The following is a 20,599-nucleotide window of genomic DNA, read 5'->3' on the forward strand; positions in this document are numbered from 1 at the left end:
TGCTCCAAATTGGTAGTCAAACATTAAGCTGTCAACCAGAAAATTTATTATTGAAAACTTGTGATCAGCTGATGCACGCGTCAAGAAATGAAGTCAAGTGAAACCAAGAATCTATAGACCCCTTGCAGCACGTCGGAATGCAGCTCAATAGACCCTTTTCGAGTTCCAAATTACAGCTGTGTTTCTTGATTACAGACTCATTTATTCAGGCTTAGCCTCGATTTTGTGATGAATATTCACGTGTTCCAGTCAAGGTCCGTCAAGTTTCAAAGTGCTCGTATTGTTGAAGTTGTGCATTCTTTACTTTACTGTTGGTATTCTCGAGTAATTAGACACTGATTCGAGGCTAAGCCTGAGTAATGAGTCTGTAATCAAGAAACACAGCGGTAATTTGGAACTCGAAGCTGGACTATTTGTAGGGAAAAACAATAGGTTTCCAATTCTCATGAAATTGGAATCCTTTTGTTTTGTCTTCCAAATTGAGCTCTTTTGACGTCACATGCAATGGGTCTATTAAAAATCGAATATATATTATCTAAGCGACCTGATATCCGTTATTAGATATTATTAGTAGTATTAGAATGAAAATACATCACGCATGCGTACTGGAGGTGATTCGGGCTGAATGCTGCTGACCTCCTTCCAAGTGTACAGCATTGGATTTCGATCTCCGGATATCTTTCGTTCAGGAGAAACGTCAGGGTTTTCTGCTACAGGGGTGTCCATTTCATCGTCAGTATCGGGTCCCAGGTCATTCTCGTCCTCGTCCCCGTCGTGGGGGGTCGAGGAGGACTCGTCACTACCACCGGTGGTCGTACTGGAGAATTCACAGGACGGGTTACCCTGAAATAAAGGAAGAAAGGGTCAAGAATGAGATCATCAGAGATGAAAATAATATAGCCTTTTATCTTTCGCGCTATGTTATCTCATTCCAGACCTCGTTCTCTTGAGAATAGGGTTCATGCACAAACATTGAACAATGGAAGGATACTCTAGGGAATAACACGTGGACTGAAATGGTAAAGAGGCCTATGGATTCTTCTTAGAATTGTCTTGAATGCAAGGCTAACATGGAAATACAATAAAAATGCCACAAGTTCCATCGAGAAAAAGTGTGACTTCATATGAGCCTCGCATCCAAGTTTTTTTTGAAAATAGTCCATTGACATTAGCAACAACATTAACACCAACAACATTAACACCTACAAAATTAACACCAACAACATGAACACCAACAACATGAACACCAACAACATGAACACCAACAACATGAACACCAACAACATGAACACCAACAACATGAACACCAACAACATGAACACCAACAACATTAACACCTACAACATTAACACCAACAACAATAAGTCTTACGTCCACCAGATGACGTTAGGTGAAAACCAAGGATACGTTCAAACAGACAGTAAATTCATTTCTGCAATTAAAGCTTAAAGTTTTCCAGACATTTGAGGACAAAATGCAGTTTTTCACTTCCAGACGTGATGGGTACGTGATAAACCCACCCCTCCCCTCATGAAAATCAAACCTACCCTCAACCTTTCCTCCGCTCTTCTCAGGGTGCCTTTCCTCTGTTCCAACATATCTTCTACTTCCTTATATCGGGTCAAGACTCCCTCGGCTTGACTGACCATCCGGCTATCTCCGAAGTTGGTAGCAATCTCGGATATACGGTTAAGCTGGCTTGCCGGCCATACCGGGTATTTCTCAAGGTATTCATCAAGGTTCTTCGTAAGAACCGCTACACCGTCTAGTGTTAGGATTTCTTCCATTTTCATTAGTGCGATCTGTTTTAAAGTGCTTAGTGTCCATTTGGATACCTAGGGATAAAAAATTGTATTCATTTTTCATCACCTACGCTGAGCGCAAGTTTAGTTGGCAAGTACTCAGAAACCCATATTAGAGTATGTTACAACATGATGCCCGCCCAAGGCACATAAGAGTACAGCTATCACATACCACAAGTATTAAGAAACCCATATTAGAGTATGTTACCACATGATGATAGACTTTTTACTACACTTATTTAATTTAAGCTCAGACTTGTTACGCGAGCACGGTAATTATATATATCAGTCATATATATATATATATATATAGAAGAAAATTTACTCAAAAAGGGTCTTACTTCTTAAGACCCCTTTGGTGTGATATTCGGATTGAAGACCTTTTAAACACTGTGTTTGAATTTGAAGTTTTCCCAATTTTTTTAAATCAATAGACCACACCCATTTCCTCTTTAAGAAACCTTTTATCTAAATATTCTTCATATATATATATATATATATATATATACAGCGATATGCAGAAATTCTGATCCTTTTGTACAAGTACAAGTATATCAAAAGTATATCAGAAATTATGGGATATCATCGCTGATATTTTTTTCGGGTTGCCTATCATTAGGGCTTTCTGAAAAAAATATCAGAGAAGGTATCCCATAATTTCTAATATACTTTTGATATACTTTTGTGTTAAAAAACTCAATAGACCAGTTTCGAATTCCAAATTACCGCTGTGTTTCTTGTTTACAGACTCATTTGCACAGGGTTAGCCTCGAGTTTGTGCAGAATATTCAAGTGTTCCAGTCAAGGTCCGTCGAGTTTCAAAGTGTTTGTATTGTTAAAGTTGTGCATTCTTTACTTTACCGTTGGTATTTGTGAATATTTAAACACTGATACGAGGCTAACCCTGTGCAAATGAGTCTGTAATCAAGAAAAACAGCGGTAATATGGAATTCGAAACTGGTCTATTTCGTAATATTGAAAACTGCTATACTGTATTTACCTCTTCGACAAGTTTGTGAAATTCTCCACAGAGCGCAAGTTGAGCCCTTCTAGCTTCCATCTTTTTGTTAACTTCCTTATTAGCATCTTCTAAAGCTTTACATCTTTCCTGTAGTCCAGTGCTTTCATAATGATTTCCTTGGTACAACGATCGACTTTCCTCTAATACGTTTTCTATTTGGTCGAGGTAACTCTGAAATAGTACCAAAATAGACGTTTCTTGAAAGCCATTCAATTGCATGGAACCCTGAAACAACCTCTGGGCTGATCTAAGTCAGGGCATGGCTAACTCACAGATAGAACCCTGAAACAACATCTGTGCTGATCTAAGTCAGGGCATGGCTAACTCACAGATCAAACCCCGAAACTACCTCTGGGTTGATCTAAGTCAGGGCATGGCTAATTCATAGATCAAACCCTGAACAACCTCTGGGCTGATCAAAGTCAGGGCATGGCTAACTCATAGATTGAATCCTGAAACAACCTTTGGCTTGATCTAAGTCAGGGCATGGCTAACTCACAGATCAAACCCTGAAACAACCTCTGGGTTGATCTAAGTCAGGGCATGGCTAACTCACAGATAGAACCCTGAAACAACCTCTGGGCTGATCTAAGTCAGGGCATGGCTAACTCACAGATAGAACCCTGAAACAACCTCTGGGCTGATCTAAGTCAGGGCATGGCTAACTCACAGATTGAACCCTGAAACAACTTCTGGGCTGGTCTAAGTCAGGGCATGGCTAACTCACAGATGGAACCCTGAAACAACGTCTGTGCTGATCTAAGTCAGGGCATGGCTAACTCACAGATAGAACCCTGAAACAACCTCTGGGCTGATCTAAGTCAGGGCATGGCTAACTCACAGATAGAACCCTGAAACAACCTCTGGGCTGATCTAAGTCAGGGCACGGCTAGCTCACAGATGGAACCCTGAAACAACTCTGGGCTGATCAAAGTCAGAGCAGGGCTAGCTTACAGATCAATCCCTGAAACAACGAAACAACTCACAGGTAAAATTGTAATTTAGCTTGTTAGGCTTTGCAGAAGGGAATCAAACGAGAAACCTAACAATCTCTACTCACACTGTGATACCGCGCATACAAGTAGCCACCTCTTAGCAATGATATTCTATATGTTTGAGTTGCATCCATAATAAAAGATTTTCACTAAATTCTTCGGCTATAAATAAATATATCATATTCAAGGGAATGACACTCGGTCTGAAATGGGAAAACAAAAGGCCTAAATTGCTGGGGGGGTTAGTATATAGAAACCTATATTAACATGTGGTGTCCGCTCGTGTTTTACCTTTGCATTTTTTTCAAAAATGTCAAACTCTTCTTGTAAGGATTGAACATGATGTAGAGAATCCCCTAGTTCCGTGTGTTTGTGAAGGAACGACTCAGCTTCAGTTCTGATCCATGTTTCGACCTGTGTGGAGGAAAATAACACTGAATTTCTTGTCGTCATAGAGACCGTAGGGTAATTTTAACAGCCTTACAAAATTCACTTTATTTCTGATTATTTTTTGTCACTTAAAAATCTATTAAGCTTTAGCTGTTGTATCACAGCGTGGGACAACCACAACTGAGCTAGGCTCCAAACTAGGTGAATGCGCAAAGCTAGAAGTTGATTTTTGCGGAGGGAGGAAAACCGGAGAACCTGGAAAACCCTGGAAGCACAGGAGAGAGCCAACAAACCACTCTACTCACATACGACACAAAGACCGGCACCATCGTATATATTGGTGAGAGGCGGCGTATTAAATAAATAAATCACTTTATTTAAGTGTCTAGTGGGGACACTTTTCGCTCACACGCACTACCACTATGTTCAATATTCTATGCACATACGCTTAACACACGGAGGGAGGAAACCAGAGAACCCGGAGAAAACCCTTGTAGCATAGGAGAGAACAACACATCAAACAAACTCAATTCACATGTGGCAACCACAGGGCTCGAGTCAGCGACCCGACCCGTTGGATTCACAGCGGTGTAGGACGACGCGTTAGCCGCAAACGCCACCCATGCTGCATATTAGCAGTGCTTCCCTAAAAATATCAAGGAATGATCTATTATAAATTTGGACATCACATTGGTCCACGTTTTTTAACGAGTAGAAATCAGCGTGTTAGGTTTCGCAGAGGGAAGAACCCAGGACTCGAACTCGAGAACAGTGACGTCGTAAGAGGCGAATGCACTCGTACCAGTACATCACACTTGATTCCCTATCAATAAACTAACTAAATAAATAAACATGTCTTACCTTATCGGCGTCGCATTCGAATTCCCTGAGCTGTACGCACTGTTCTAGTTTTTTAGTCCTATTTTCAGTTAACATTTCAAGTTTACAAAACACTTCGTTCATCTGATGATACAGTTTCGACACACACTCTACTGTTTCCTCGTAATCTTCAGTCTTGGCCAGACTAGTTTCCTCTTCTTCTAATCGTATTAAGATTTGTTCTCCTTCAACTTGAAGGGCTGAAAGTCTACTATCTAAGAACACGTCCTTGACTTTTTGTTGATGCTGTTCTAGTAGTGATTTACAGTCTTTTAAAGTTTCTCCTACTTTGGTGCTTGTAAATTGTTGCATTACTTCCATGGCAAGCTTTGCAGCACTGCGACATCCTGTCATGAAAGGCTCCAGCTTCTGCGAAAAAAAGGAGCAAAAATCAACATTTCAGTATCATTTTTATACTTTTGATATCTAAATGGACAGCTATTCTATTCTAAGATTTGTTAACGACGATTTTTTTATGAGTTTCTTTTAGCTAGAGACAAATGAGAAATAATTTATATTGCTTAATCATTGTTCACACCCTTGTCAATTTAAAGAAGTTAAAATGTAAAAAAAAAATGCTTCAAAGCCAAGGTTTTTATTTTCCACACAAAAAATACAAAAAAAATTACAAAAACTTTACAAAAATGAGATTAAGAAGTGGAGGGCGCAAGAAAGACAACCCAAAAGGGTTAAAATAAGTTACTCTTGCAACTGGAAAGATTATAAATTGAATATTAATATGTAATGTGAATTGTGAAGACGTTCGGTTTAGGCAATTCAATCTATAGATGAGATTAGTCTGATGAAGTTACAGTTTTGATTTTGAGTCATACATCTATATACGTGTTTTGTTTTTTTTTTGTTTTTTTGTTTTTTGTTTTTTTTTTTTGTTTGTTTGTTTTGTTCTGTTTTGTTTTGTAATTTCTTTTTGCTATATTTGCTATATCAAACAAATTATATAACGAATTCACTTACTATTCTGAATCGTATCCACTCGTCATGATCGTAGTGAAATGTCCCATTGAATTCTGGTGTAAGCTGGTTTTCATCGATGACTTTCTTAAGGTCTTGTACAGTTGTGATGATTTTAAACTATTGTACAAAAGAAAAATAACAAGGTGAACAGATGCATATAATAAATGTGTTTTTTGATTGCACGTAACGTCATCGCGGCCATGATGGTGCCATTTAACAAAAGATTTCTCATTAGCATCTATTGTTAAAGGCACCACAATGGCCGCCATGTTTTTGTGTTTTGACTCTCTTGGGAAAGCTTGCAACCCATCAATTGCGCATGTACAAGAGTGATTTTACTTCGCCTGTGAAAAAATAGTAATTAAAATACAAAGTACTAGACTCATTCCATTCGCTGGTAACAAAACGAGCAAAGGACTGGAACCAAGTTTCTCACATTTTGATTTAATTCACAAAGAAACGCCATCATCAGAAAGATAAGAAAGTTTTTACTGATGACCCCCCCCCCCCCTCCGAAGCTCCAGCCGCCTCCCCCTCACCCATACACACACAATAAAAAAACGTTCCTTTCCACCTTCCCTAGGAATTGAAATTTGATCAAGTTTAGGGAAATTGTAAAGAAATTACGATATTTAAAAATATATTTAGTTTTACTTTGACAGTATTAAGTGCAAAATAAATCTAGATTTGCGATTTTTTTACGCTTAATTGTGTATACTCAAACGCAAAAGCCAATATTTTATTAGCTAATTGAAGGAAACCACTTGAAAAGGTATGTTCATTGAAATAATCTCTAGAGGCGATTAATTGATGTGTGACGTGAATGAAGAAATGACTGAGATCCAACGCCAAGTGCCAACGTGGTTGGGTATAAAAGATGACATGAATTCAGGTATAAATATAAAACAACTATGAAACGGCTTCTAATCTTACTGACCCAATTACGCACACTTATCGAGAATATCTCATTCGGATATGAAGCTATAAAATATAAACGCTGCAACTTTTAAATGGGCTTTCTACCATGACCAATCAAATTATGTTAAAGAACACGTATACCATCCAATCAGAAATTTTCAACTTGGAAGCCATTTAAAGCAAGTTTCACTCTGAACCAATCACAAAATGCTCACCGTCCAATGACAATTTTTGAATTTGGAATTGGAAGCCATTTGATTTTAATATACCGTGAGTTTCGACCTCTCACCACACGTACAAAATTTGCTCTAAATATTTTCAACCAAAAAATTTAATTTTCTTTCTTCGATATCACGTCTTAAGTAAACGGGTCCACAATATTTATAGACCACATTTTACATTTATCCATATGACAAATTCGCCACTTTTTGTAAGAAAGGTGAAAAATATCCCACGAATAAAAGACTTTGAAAAGACCGGCTTCCCAAACAAGACTTATAATTACTCAAACGACATCTAAAATGATTAACAACGGGTTTAGAATTTTCGAGTTCTAAGCGCTGTCGGAAGTTTAAAAGACTAAAACATAAATTGACTAAACTATTAACTGATAAATCCTTTGGGAATTTCGTTAATAAGGTATTACAATACATACAGTCATATAGAAAATATGCAGGATTTTTAACTATGTTATTATAAAAGGTTAATATAATATATAATATAATAATATAATATAATAATATAATATATAATTCATTATATACACACCGAACGCATAATTTATTACTACTATATATATATATATATATAATATATAATATATAATATACTATGATATATATTATACATTATATATTGTATTTTATATATATATATATACACATATAAAGCATCTAATAAATATCAATAATCACGTTATAATATAATTTCAGTATATGCTCTCGACTTTAAACACAGAAATCATTCAAACGAATCGAAAAGAACCAAAATAGTCCACAAGACTCCAAGAACACGCTTTCACAAAAGACCAACTCGAATTTGTGTGGGACTGCTTGCTGGGATTACGAAAGTTAAAATGAAAACAAACTCTTAAAGGGTTGAATTCTTGGTAAATTATTAGGGGAAAGAGCTTGGTTGAGAGTCACAATCATGAACGAAGACCTACAATGGCAAAGGGGTGAAAATGCTGAGACACATGGTTCAACTGTTTTTCGAATTTTTAAAACTATCTTTCATCTTCTGTTTTCAAAATTCTTTTGTCCTTAGATATTTCCATGTTTATCTGCGAATCCCGAACAGCGAAGGTCCCAAAAAAAGAGTGCTAAATAGCTAGCGAATAACAGACATAACCTGAGTCATGCTTAAAATAGGAATCTGAGTCCCTAACAGATACATAAACTTTAGGATTGTGACACACTTCCATGAACAAGAAATATGCCAAAACAATCAACTTACTTGTAATTTCCTTCATGAAATCCTTATTCCATTCGTCCTCATTAGCGGCAAACACGAAATACCGACAACAGAAAGAAAAAGTTGGCTTCGGTTTTGAAATTCAATGAATAAATGGCGTGTAGGCTCTTGCTAATAAGCGAAACCATTAATTAGCATGATACAATGAATGATTGAAAAACAATTGAAGTCCTTGTGTTAGTACAGTCTTTTTGTCGGTTCGCTGGTTATGCAGATTTTTTTTTGAGTCAAAGTTCGGAATAAGAACAATATAAGCGTCTTAGGTACTTTAAGTAAAAAATATATCACGACATGGTGGCTAGAAAGTGAAATTGGAAACGCTACGCTCGTATGCTTATGAAATGAATAAAATATCAAAATTTTAAAAAAAACCGGGAAAAAAAACCCCAGAAAGCAAGGAAGGAAAAAAAGGACAGTAAAGAAAGGAAAAAAAATGGTTATTAAAAGTAAATTTGACAAATAATTTTATAAACTCGGGTGAAGAGAAAACCACACACAAAACAAAAAGCAGAAAGGAAAGAAGAAAGAAGAAAAAGAAAGTTTCTTTCTTTCTTATTTCTAAAGTCAATAAATAAAAACAGAACAAATACGAACGAAAAACGTGAAAATAAAGCAAGGACAAAACTTGCTCATTAATTCCTTCACTTTTTATTTTGAAGTAAATACGTTCCGGCCAGGTTATTTTTTCTCAACTCATTCTAAAAAAATTAATTTTTAAGCATTGTTAATTATTTAGCAATTAAATAAACCGGAAATAAGATTTAATAAGATAAATTTCTCATAATCAGTTGGCTGATAGACTGTGAATTTCATACCCTTGGCAGTTCATGCTAAAAACTCACAGAATTCGACTTTTTGGTATAACTCCACATTAGTTACATTCTTTCGCATAATACTTGGGATTTATACGTCATAAATGTATTTGTTTGGAAGAATAAAACAAAGACTTTGCTTCTCAATCGCTCGACAAAGGAAATTCAATTCAAAATGGCCGCCCAAAGGCTGAAAGAGAGACGATAAGACGAAGACAAGACGCGCAAAGAGACACGATCCAAAATACACCCAAACCTTTATTCAAATTAAAGATTTAAATTATTTTATATAATTATTTTAACACTTTACCAGGGACTCCAGTATTTTGTCACACAGCTTCATTTTCGGAACTACGTTTCCACTAGAAATTTTTTTTTTTTAAATCGTTCTTGAAAAAATCGTATTTTTGGAATAGTTTCATTATTTTATTAAAGTGTAAAGTCATATCTATAAACAATGACCGAATAGCATGACGGGAGATCAGTATCACGCAGAGACGTCTATTGAGAATGGACGTCTGAATGAGATATATTAATAACATTCCTTAATGTTACTCAATCTCGTATCCAGAGCCTGCTTTTCTTTTGGCCTGCGGCGATGAACGAGGGCTCTGGCATAATTCATTTTTTGGCGCATGCGCAGTTTTCCGTAAGTGAAATATAATGAATGAAAATCATGCTTTCAAACCTGCTTTCAAACAGACTACTGCGTTTACTTTCGATCAAAATAAGAATTAGAAATGGGGAACATACTTTTTTTCAATTTTTGGCAAGTCCAAGAAATCCTGGTCGCCGCAGGCCAGAAGAAACGCAGGCTCTGAGGACGAGATTGAATGTGTCTGGTCTGAAAAACGTATGCGCATGCGCCAATTTTCCCGAAAAACAAACATAGCTGCTTGAAAATTCTACACACAATAAAAACAAAACAGCTTAACTTCTACACTCGTGACTTTCGAAGCTAATTTTCAGATTTTGTCGAAACCACAGACATTTTTATAGGAAGCAAATGAGCCCGCGATTTTACGTACAACCGCTGACTCGTTTTTCAGCCTGTTGCTTAAGGACCAGGGCCTTGTCGTACAAAAGGGTGGATAGCGCTATCCAATGGATAAATCCTTATCCAGCGAATAAATTTATGCTGTTATCCAATCAATTTATCCACTGGATAAGATTTATCCGTTGGATAGCGCTATCCACCCTTTGTACAACAAGGTGCTACCAAAATCTACAAAAAAGGTTAATATAAAGAAATTCTGATTGCAAGGGAATGAATGACACCCAATTTACGAAACAAAATCACCTGTTAAAGAATTCGAATGGTACGCATTTTTAACTGCATCGCACGGATTGAAAGTTTCATAAATCCTTGTCACTAACTCTTACTCACATGCTTTTAATTCAGAAATGTTAAAGAAAGTCATATTAGATGACCATGAATTTGTTTTCTGCTTTTCTTTGATGTTTTTGATTTTTTTCCAAGCGTTTCTTTGATCCCATAGGTTACTCTAGCGCGCGTTTTTTCCTCGATGAATACCATATTTCCTCAGCGTTTAGCAAGAAAAACCTTTTTTGAACAACAATATGTTGGGGTGTGTTTATGCCAAGTTTAAAAAATTGTGAGTGCAATAAACATTCTTCAAATTTATAAACTCTTTCACAGTATGCTTTATTTATTCTCGGCAGGAAAAGTCGAGGGAGTTTGGATTTGGATTATGTCACCGAAAAGTTTTGGTAGAGTGGGCTGCATTTTTCATTGATTGGGTCTTGGGCGTAAGCTATATTTTCCAATTTCAGATCGCGTGTCATTCCCTAGAGCATCATTTCTTTGTTTAACGTTGAACAAGAAAAGACACATGAATATGGATACTCAAACAAAGAATCTTATTCTCGAGAGAAGGACACGTGATCTGAAACGGGAAAACATTACGCTCAAGGTAAAAAGGCCTATTTAATGCAAGGACCAATAAAAGCAGCCAATTTTAAATATCGTGGAAATAACAAAGAATTCAAAATAATGTAGATGAACTGATAGTAATCCAAAAATAATAGGAATGGTTGAAATAGCGTAATACGGACGAAAGAAAAATTTATAAAAGCAAAGAGAAATGAATACAAAGAACGAATGGAAGACAAAGCAAAAGAAAAAAACATCAAGAAGAATGGAGGCAAAAATATGACTGAGAAAGAAAGAGAACGAGAAATAAAAAAATCTCCATACATCTTTACCTCAAAGTTCAGTTGCTCTTTGATCTTTGTTGTGCTAAACATGAGTAGAGGAGAGTCTTTTCTTGCCACAACATACACCATATGAATTGCTCCAGGACAACTTTCCTGAGATACGAAAAAATAATAATTAATACAAATTCTTATCGCATCGCATAATCCAGGGGGAACCAAAGCTGGATTTTTGTATCGGTAAATCAATATTAGTAAAAGTAAATTATGTGTGATAAATAAATAAAGTTTTTTCCTGCAATACTTGGGGCACTGTTGGGGGGAAATGTGGCCTTTTAATGAAAGCCCATGCATTGAAACCCTGTGGTATTTCGAACTTAGCTTGAAGGGTGCAAATCTATTTAGGTCTGATTGCCAAGATAACCAATCAACGACATTCACAGAGTTGGAACTTGAGATCGACTATTCAGTCAATAAACTGCTCAGACATGGCACGATCACGATCACGACACGTTCGTACCGAAGATTTTTACCGCGTGAATCGAAAGTGAGGATGAACACAAATGTTCAAACTTCAAAATATATACATATATATAAGCAATTGTTCAGATAATAAGATTTCTGAAAAATAGCCCATGAAATTCGCATTTCGTCGATTTTCTTCCATAAACAATGTTTTTCTTTGAACGTGGGAAATTTTTGGCTGAAATTTTGTTGGCAGTTAGTGTTTTTCGTAATTCAATCTTAAATTATTACAAGAATCTGACCCGCCGAGTATCGATTTTATCGTCTTTGGGACAACAGATAACAGCATTCGAAAAGCACTTATTAAGAGTTCTTAAATCCGTCTGAGTACGTTGTGAAGTAATTGCAATTAGTATAGCAAACCATTGTCAGTCTGAACGTACGAAAACCGTTGCAGTGCCTATCAAACATTTGTTAACATCCTAAAAAGAAATGAATTTTTATGGAAATGGCTTCAAAAAATCCGTGAAATAAAATAATCTAGCTGTAAATGTTTAAAGATTGAAATAAAAACAAAGAAACGATAGAATTAAAAGTACAATTCTTGTATTGTCATAGTTCAAGGATTTTTTACAAGACTGTACGACTCAGAAAAAACAGAAATCAAGTATCAATCGATACATCCAAAATCCTAATTCTTATCAAAGTTCTGTCAGCCAGGTTGGTCTAATTTTCGGTATTTTGACAAACAAAACACATTGTCAGTGGTGACAGGGAGAGAAAAAGACCGCGTTTAGTAAGTAAATACTGCAAATTTTAAAACCACTCGAATCTTTGAGATTTTTATGAAGAGGTCATGTCAACCGCCGATCGACAAAACAAGCCACACTCCACATGTTTGGAAGAAAATCTCTGTTTCTTTGCATAGCATGAATGAACGTTTTAAGCTATCTAGATCGTTTTATTTATAACTAACTGAGTCAACTTCTGAATTCTAAATAAAAATAGGGAAATAAAACCGTGATATCTCTCGAATAAAAGATGAATTTCGACGGGTCGAGGGTGGGCCACATCAGTTTTGATGACCCAAGGGAATGGCATTCGTCAACAACACTTTCTGGGTTCGGAGAGGAGTCGCTTACGTAAATCCGTTGGCTTCTCAAGTTTTATTTAACGTGGAAAACACTACTTTTATTATCCCAAACACAAGATAATTATACAGAATTGCATTCCCTTGAAAAAGAAATTTCTAAAACGACCCAAAATAACGATATATAAATGGCAGACTTAGAAGTTGTGTCAATGACATACCACTCCGTTGGGCGAAACTTGCATTAATTATTTTTTTCGTAGTTTGATAACCAAGAAAAGAATATTCTTCGTAATAATTCCCAAGATTCAAAATAATAAAGAAAGGGATATTTTAGAGATTTATACTGTCGACAAGTGACTAGAATAGCTACACTCTCATTTGGTTCACTATCCATTTTACTCGTTACTGTGGAATAAGTTTAAGTCTCTTACCTGAAAACAAATCATAGCTTCAAGTATATCTTCAATCAGGCGTCGTTTTGTGGCAGATTTCCTTGCATCGAGAATAATAGTAAATCCCAGATTTGGTTCTTGTTTTCTACAGCAAATAAGTCACAGTTAGTCTAGTCATCAACTCTAAGGCTCTTTCCTCTTCTGTAAGGAAAGGACGACTGAATCAAAGAATTTACATCTCCCCTAGCGAAGCCAGTGGTTGGGTTACGTGGGGGGTACCCAGTGGGGTCTTTTGGCTTCACTATTCCAACCATAGATGTTGAACATTCTCATTATTTTTGTTTGAATATTTTTTAGAGAAGTGCTTATATTTTGGAGCACTTATAAAATCAAAATTTAAGGATTTTGGGACCAAATTTTTTAACTCAGGCATTTTTGTTTGGGAGGATAGGGTAGGGAAGGATTAGAAAGGTCAATTAATCCCCTCCAGGGGTACCCAAGGTTGAGAGCCATGACTTCAAAGTTTAGATTTGTCATTTGATCCCCTGGGAAGTGTTATAATTTCGTTGTAAATGGGTTGGTCTATACACACATCCGGTGTTCTGACACTCTTTGTCTTCAAAAGTGTAAACACCGATAAAGTGTGAATGAAGTTTAGTACTCGTACAAAGAACAGGGATTATCCAGAATGTATTTCATCCTTTAATGTATTTTCTGACATGTATTCTTGATTTTATTTCGAGTGGAGTTTTTGAGAAACAGCAACAAAAACAAAGAAAAGGATGTTTGGCTAAGATAAAGAAACCTCTTCGGTAAATACTGCCGTGGCATGGTTCGTTTGTTGCAGCGAATTACAAGAGCTGGTCACAGATTAAGTGAATGAATTCAAAAGAAGTTTATCTTCAAGTTAAACAAGCTAAAATCATCCTCTCTTGACAATAAAGAAAGCAGTCACAGAATACATAAAACTAGGTTTCATTACAATTTTTTTTTTCTCGATACATTTAGCATAATATTGGAAAACAGTTTAGTAATTCTATCGAATTTAAGTGAAATTCCTTTGCATAGAAGCTAAGCATATAAACTCGAAACTCAAGAAAAAAATCCTATTTCGAAATTCATAGCGTGTTTTCTTTGGCACATTATTAAGGCAAAAGAGGCGATAACAAAGTGTTTTTGAGTGTTAATCTAATTAGAAAAACTATGAAATGAAATTGGATAAAAGCAAGGAGGTTTGGAGATAAAACTTTGCAAGTAAGCAAAACGAGTTCTGCTCGTTATAAAAATAACATTCACTCTGTAGCGTTTATAGCGAACAGCTCAGTGAAAGAATTTCGTATGTGAGAGATCTCTAACAAAGATAAGATGCAGAAGTGATGTAATATTGACATGCTATTGCCATTAATCACACCACAGCACTGAAGTAGCTAGCTAGCTCGACAAGACATCTACAGTACAAAAAGTAATGTTTTTGCATACAAAAAGTACAGAAGTACAATTGTTTTATTGTTATATATTGAGTGACAAGAACTGAAAAACAAAGAGAGAAAAGACGATGAGTTGAATATTCGAAAAGCAGGAAACCTATCGTAGCAACACACAATTTGCTTCCATACTCTTGAAGCAACGTGATCAGACGGTAAACGTCTTTGCTTGGTTTCTAATTGGTTCAAACTAGAAAAGCCCTTTAATAGAACGTTTTCAATTTAAAAAAACTGCCCTTGAACTGGTTTGCAATACGAGTAATTATTACGATAAACAATCCTTACAAATGTAACAGGATAAACAAGATTATAATTAGATTAAAGTCAAATCTCTTTTACAAGATTGTTTTTCAGTTAAAATTATGGAGCTCAAATTTACTTGATTTTCTTGCTCGCCATTTATTTTCAAATTTTTCTCCCATACATACATACATACATACTTTATTCGTCCTCTATAAGGCTTTTCAGAATAAAGGGCCTAATTAATTACAATTAAAATAATACTATATATAATTATATAAGAAGCAAAAAGAAAAGATCAAAGAATAAAGTAAATAAATAAATAGATAAATAAATTGTACATTTAAATTACATTAAGGTTTTAGAAAATCTGAAATAAGATGTTGTTTTAATGTCCGTTTAAAGTCTTTCACGGTTGAGCTCGACTTGAGGGCAGAGTCTAGTGAATTCCACAATTTGACAGTTCTATAGTAAAATGATTTTTGTCCAGTAGTCGTTCTGCAAAGAGGTATCTGCAGCTTTTGCGAGTTTCTTGTCGTACGCTGCGTGATGCTTGATCTTGGAATAAATCGCGAGCATAAGGAATCAGGGGCACACCCAGTCATGCATTTGAATGCCATAATTGCATTACGGTAGTGTAATTGCTGTCTGACGGGTAACCATCGTAGCTCTTTAAGAATAGGCGTGACGTGATCGTACTTTCTTTTGTTGCTAATGATACGGCATGCGAAGTTCTGCACAGCTTGGACTTTGTTCAGGTTACTCTCAGTGGTATTGCTCCACACATTAGAGCGATAGTAGAGCTTGCTGAAAACTAAGGCATTTATCATGGTTTTTAGAGTGTTTTGATCGAAGGCATGTTTTACTCGGTTAATCTGTCCCAAACGCGACATGCAACTAGACACTGTCGATTGTACATGATCTTTATGCGTCAAGTTGGAATCAAGGAGAACTCCTAAATCCTTTACTGACTTGACAGGTGTAAGTTCTTTTCCCAGTAGCGTTAGACGAAAATCTTCCACTTTAGCAGTCATCACTTTGCTCCCAAAGATGATAAGTTTAGTTTTGTCGGGATTTAGAAGTAGGTAATTGTCGAGTGTCCAATTAGTTATTCTGAAAAGGTCTTGATTAAGTCTTGAAACAATATATTGTTGGTCCTGGAGATTGAAAGTAAGCAACAATTTGGTGTCGTCGACGTAGCATTGAGTAGTACGATGTTCAGGAACGCTTGGGAGATCGTTTATATATATGCTAGAAAGCAATGGACCCAAGATACTTCCCTGTGGTACACCACAGGTCATAGGCAAACGGTCTGAGACTGCAGTTTGGATTCTGACGACTTGATAGCGTGGAGTGAGATAGCTGCGAAACCACTGAATGGCTAGAGGTGACAGTCCGACGTCCTGCAGTTTTGTCATGAGGATTTTATGATCAATGCTATCGAAGGCCTTACTCGTGTCGAGCAGCACAGTAGCAGTAAGCTGTTTCTTATCGATGGCCTCGAGAATAGTATCGGTTGTTTGGATGACAGATGTCTCGGTTGAATTCCACTTTTTATTTCCGCTTTGCTTGGATGTTAAGCGTTGATTGGTTGATAAATATGAAGTTAACTGATCATGAGCGACTCTCTCACAAACCTTGGAAAACACTGGTAATAGTGAAATAGGCCTGTTGTTGTCTGGGATTTCGTGATCGCCATCCTTTGGAATAGGTACGACCTCGGCTATTTTCCAAGCGATGGGAAATTGTGCAGAGCTAAAAGTGGCGTTCACGATCGAAGTAATCGATGGTAAGATGACAGGGAGGCAGTCTTTTATAACGTGGAGAGGAATCTTATCTATTCCAGGAGCTTTGTTTGAAGCCATTGAGTTAATGATTTTTTGCACTTGATTACGACTCACGCGATTATCAAAGAAGAATTGTTCGGACTCGGGATACCCTCGAGGGACGAACGTGCTGTTGTTGGATTCACACTTGAATTGCTCTGCCAAGGCGTTAACTTTCTCAATTGTATTTGTGCCGACATTTGCAAAGAAAATATTAAATTCGTTGGCTACGATTTCGTTGTCCTTTGAATATGTTTTCTGAGAGGCAGACTTTTTGGGGATGCAACCACGAATTGCTTTCCACATGCTGTTAGTGTTGTTCTTGTTTTCTTTAATTTGTTGTGCCACAAACTCTTTCTCCGCCATGCGTATTTCTCTTTTGACCTCGCGGCTAAAATTCTTATACGCAGACCAGGCAAATGGGTCTTTAGTTTGCCTGAAATTACGCTTCCAATTATCTCTTGTTGCCATCAAATTGCGAATCTCATCAGTAATGTAGGGATTTGGTCGTCCTCGCATGCGAATTGTTTTCACTGGCGCGTGTTCCTCTAGGATGTTATTAAACATTGAGTTAAAAGCGTACAATTTGTCATCAGGATCGTCGAAAACATCTAGGACTGACCAGGGTGCGAGTGCAATGTCATTCATGAATTTATCCGGGGAATACTCTTTAAAGGTCCTCGTAGTGACAAAGGTAGCTTGAGTGCGCGGCTTAATGTAAACTATGCAAAATTATTCCTTAAAATCATTCAAACTTTTTGAGAGAGTTGGAAGACACTAGCGAGGAATAAGAAGTTTTCGTTTTGGTTTAATCCAAAGTGAATATAGAGGGGTTTCACGACATTTTGTGGGAAAGGAAAAATGAATGAAAATGGATGAAAGCTTTACTTTTCTACCTAACAGCACGGTTGCCGTGAAGATTTTCAACACGACCTCGAACACAGGATATTCGTTTTAAGCAGCTACACGCGCGGAATCGCAATGAATTGTTAGTTTAAACTTCTTGTACATCTGTTTTATATCGATAATATTAATAAATGATTCTCTAGTTTTCATGCTTTTCAGAACTAATAAATCTCGCTTGGGAGTAAATTTTTCCCATTTAAAACCACGTGTCAATCTCTTGGGAATAAGATTCTAAGATTCTTTGCTTAAAGTGAATCCATGCGTCTCAAGAGTCTCTCTCATACGCGGCCGTTAAACAAAGAAATGATACTCTAGGGAATAACACTTGGTCTGAAATGGGAAAATATTACTTCCAATCTACAATAGACTTTTGAATGTGTAACATAACGTGCTGTGATTGGCTACTCGATTTGGAAAATCTGTCGAATTTTTCGGATTGGTTCGAAACTGTCAAAAAATAGTATTATCCGGTGTACGTACACCTTTGGTGCGTTTTGATTGGCTTACCGCATGTAATCCATTCAAGTGTAACAATATGACGTAAAATTTCAGTGAACTACATTCGGTGTCCTCTACTACAAGAATACAATTTATTCGAAGTTCTTTCCACAAAATAATCTATGATAATCATCGATGTCACGACTAATAACGGACGGAAATGATTCGGCACCTTATCAAGGTAGGAAATGGCGAAGCTTAAAACAGCATTCCCAGACAACCGTAGACAAAAGAAATGCAAAATATGAATACAGAAATATGCATATCTCTTTGTTACTGATTTTAAGCTCTCAAACTACGCTTTGAAACAGTTATCATTCAAGTAAAAATGGCCTCCATAAAATAAAGTTGCCCTAAATCAATCCCTAGACAAGTTGACCATATGGAGCAGTTCGTATGACTGCGAAAAGCTCACGGCACGAACACGGTCGTGACACGGCAAGGCATACGCCAGACCAATCACATTGCGTGAGAATTTAGTATACTTTCCATCCAATGAAATACCCGAAACACGGCATGAACATGGTGCGGACACGTCATGGCACTACCATGCAGGACAATCAAATTGCGCGAGAGAAAAAAACAGCCAATCAAAATTCTAGAAAATATCCCGTTCACTGCACGACACGCTTGCTGCACTGAGCTTTTCACAGTCATGCGAAAACTGCTCTGTGACCAACATGACGTCATTTCTTTCTCTCTTCCGGTCGTAGAGGATTACGGAACCAAACACCACTCCACCCCGGACCGAATAGGACGTGAGCTACCGACTACTTGACAGCAATCTTTAATGATTTATGATTTTATTTTCAACGCCAAGCAAAAATTTACCCATTGAAGATATTCTGGAGCAAAGGAATACCCACTGGGTTTTTTAATATATTCTGAATAGTTCCCTTCACGGTTCCCTGCGACATCTTGAAAGGTAGCCGTGCCTTTGCATCGAAGCGAGACGAACGGTGAGCTTGCAATGATAGAGACATGTGAATAATTGTTCAAGGTGTTAAAAACAGGTCTCTATCATCGCAAGCTCACCATTCGTCTCGCTTCGATGCAAAGGCACGAAGATGACGCAGGGAACCGTGAAGGGGACTATAGAATAACGATACAGATCTCTCACCTCTGGGGTCTCAGGTTCGATTCCAAGACTCGACATCATGTGTGAGTAGAGGTCGTTGGGTCTCTCCCTTGATTCGTTGTTTCAGGGTTTGATCTGTAAGCTAGCCCTGTTCTGACTTTGATTAGCCCATAGGTCGTTTCAAGGTTCGATCTGTAAGCTAGCTCTGCTCTGACTTTGATTAGGCCATAGGTCGTTTCAAGGTTCGATCTGTGAGTTAGCCATGCCCTGACTTAGATCAGCCCAGAGGTTGTTTCAGAGTTTGATCTGTGAGTTAGCCATCCCCTGACTTAGATCAGCCCAGAGGTTGTTTCTGGGTTCGATCTGTGAGTTAGCCATGCCGCCCTGAATTTGATTAGCCCTGCGGTTGTTTCAAGGTTCAATCTTTAAGTTTAGTTCAGAGTACCAATAAAATGCGTCGGGTATATATTTGTCTGCTTACTTGGGGATGGTTTGAAAGTACATCAACAGTCTCGTCAGCTCCACTGTACTGTACTGCACGTTGTTCCAGTCAGGTCGAGATGGATTAATGAACAGAATGTGCCCACCTCTCATATCTTTACAACCTGCATAAAATAACGAAAAATGAAGAAAAAAAATTTACATTTTTTCCCTCATTAAAGGATACGACAATTTCGAAAAAAAGTTGTCTTACGAATATACTTCTGAATGCTGCATCGGTGAAGCTCGTATCGTCGCGGTAAAAAAACGAGATTGGTTGGAAGCGCGTGCTTTAGGAGAGCACACAGCACGGGCGCGCACTTTGTGCTTTGTCATTCGTATCCAAAATAACGGTTATTGTAATTTGTATTTTATAAATGAAATAAGGAATTTGCTTGCTGTGCTGCTTAGTCACCTTCGCAGCCGTCATTAGGTTTGGTCCCGAGAGGGCCCGTGACGAGCTGTGTGCAATTATAAAGTACTTGGGGAATGGCAGGACACTCAAGAAGTGCAATGAAGCACTTCACTACGCGTTGTGCTTCTCAGAGCACTTCTCTCGTGTTCTGCTAACTCCCGCGTGCTTTATAAGTGCACACAGCACAACACGCGTTTTACATTTCTTCAATTTCTGAATGACTTGTGTTTCTTGGTGGCTGTTGACTCAAAAGTATTCAGTTTTATTTGCAGTCAACGAAAC

The 20,599-nt window shown here is 37.2% G+C and overlaps 1 protein-coding gene across 3 annotated transcripts in view; it reads right to left on the reverse strand.

The window, feature by feature from the left end:
* The window catches only part of LOC116297430 (puratrophin-1), a 38,205-nt gene that overhangs the window by 9,864 nt on the left and 7,742 nt on the right, over positions 1 to 20,599 (reverse strand). For 2 of the 3 annotated variants that reach the window (XM_031705655.2, XM_031705654.2), the window contains exons 5-13: positions 19,904 to 20,027; positions 13,430 to 13,535; positions 11,492 to 11,596; positions 6,063 to 6,179; positions 5,070 to 5,456; positions 4,110 to 4,232; positions 2,803 to 2,994; positions 1,548 to 1,835; positions 607 to 843 (exon numbers count right to left, since the gene is read on the reverse strand). In XM_031705655.2, the coding sequence (XP_031561515.2) occupies positions 607 to 843; positions 1,548 to 1,835; positions 2,803 to 2,994; positions 4,110 to 4,232; positions 5,070 to 5,456; positions 6,063 to 6,179; positions 11,492 to 11,596; positions 13,430 to 13,535; positions 19,904 to 20,027 (1,679 nt within the window). The remainder of the gene's footprint in view (positions 1 to 606; positions 844 to 1,547; positions 1,836 to 2,802; positions 2,995 to 4,109; positions 4,233 to 5,069; positions 5,457 to 6,062; positions 6,180 to 11,491; positions 11,597 to 13,429; positions 13,536 to 19,903; positions 20,028 to 20,599) is intronic. The other variant, XM_031705656.2, reaches the window with a different exon arrangement.

Source organism: Actinia tenebrosa, unplaced genomic scaffold (assembly GCF_029948245.1).
Source record: "Actinia tenebrosa isolate PJP-AT-01 unplaced genomic scaffold, QUT_ActTen_1.0 PGA_scaffold2__45_contigs__length_23673736, whole genome shotgun sequence".
Lineage (NCBI taxonomy): Eukaryota > Metazoa > Cnidaria > Anthozoa > Actiniaria > Actiniidae > Actinia > Actinia tenebrosa.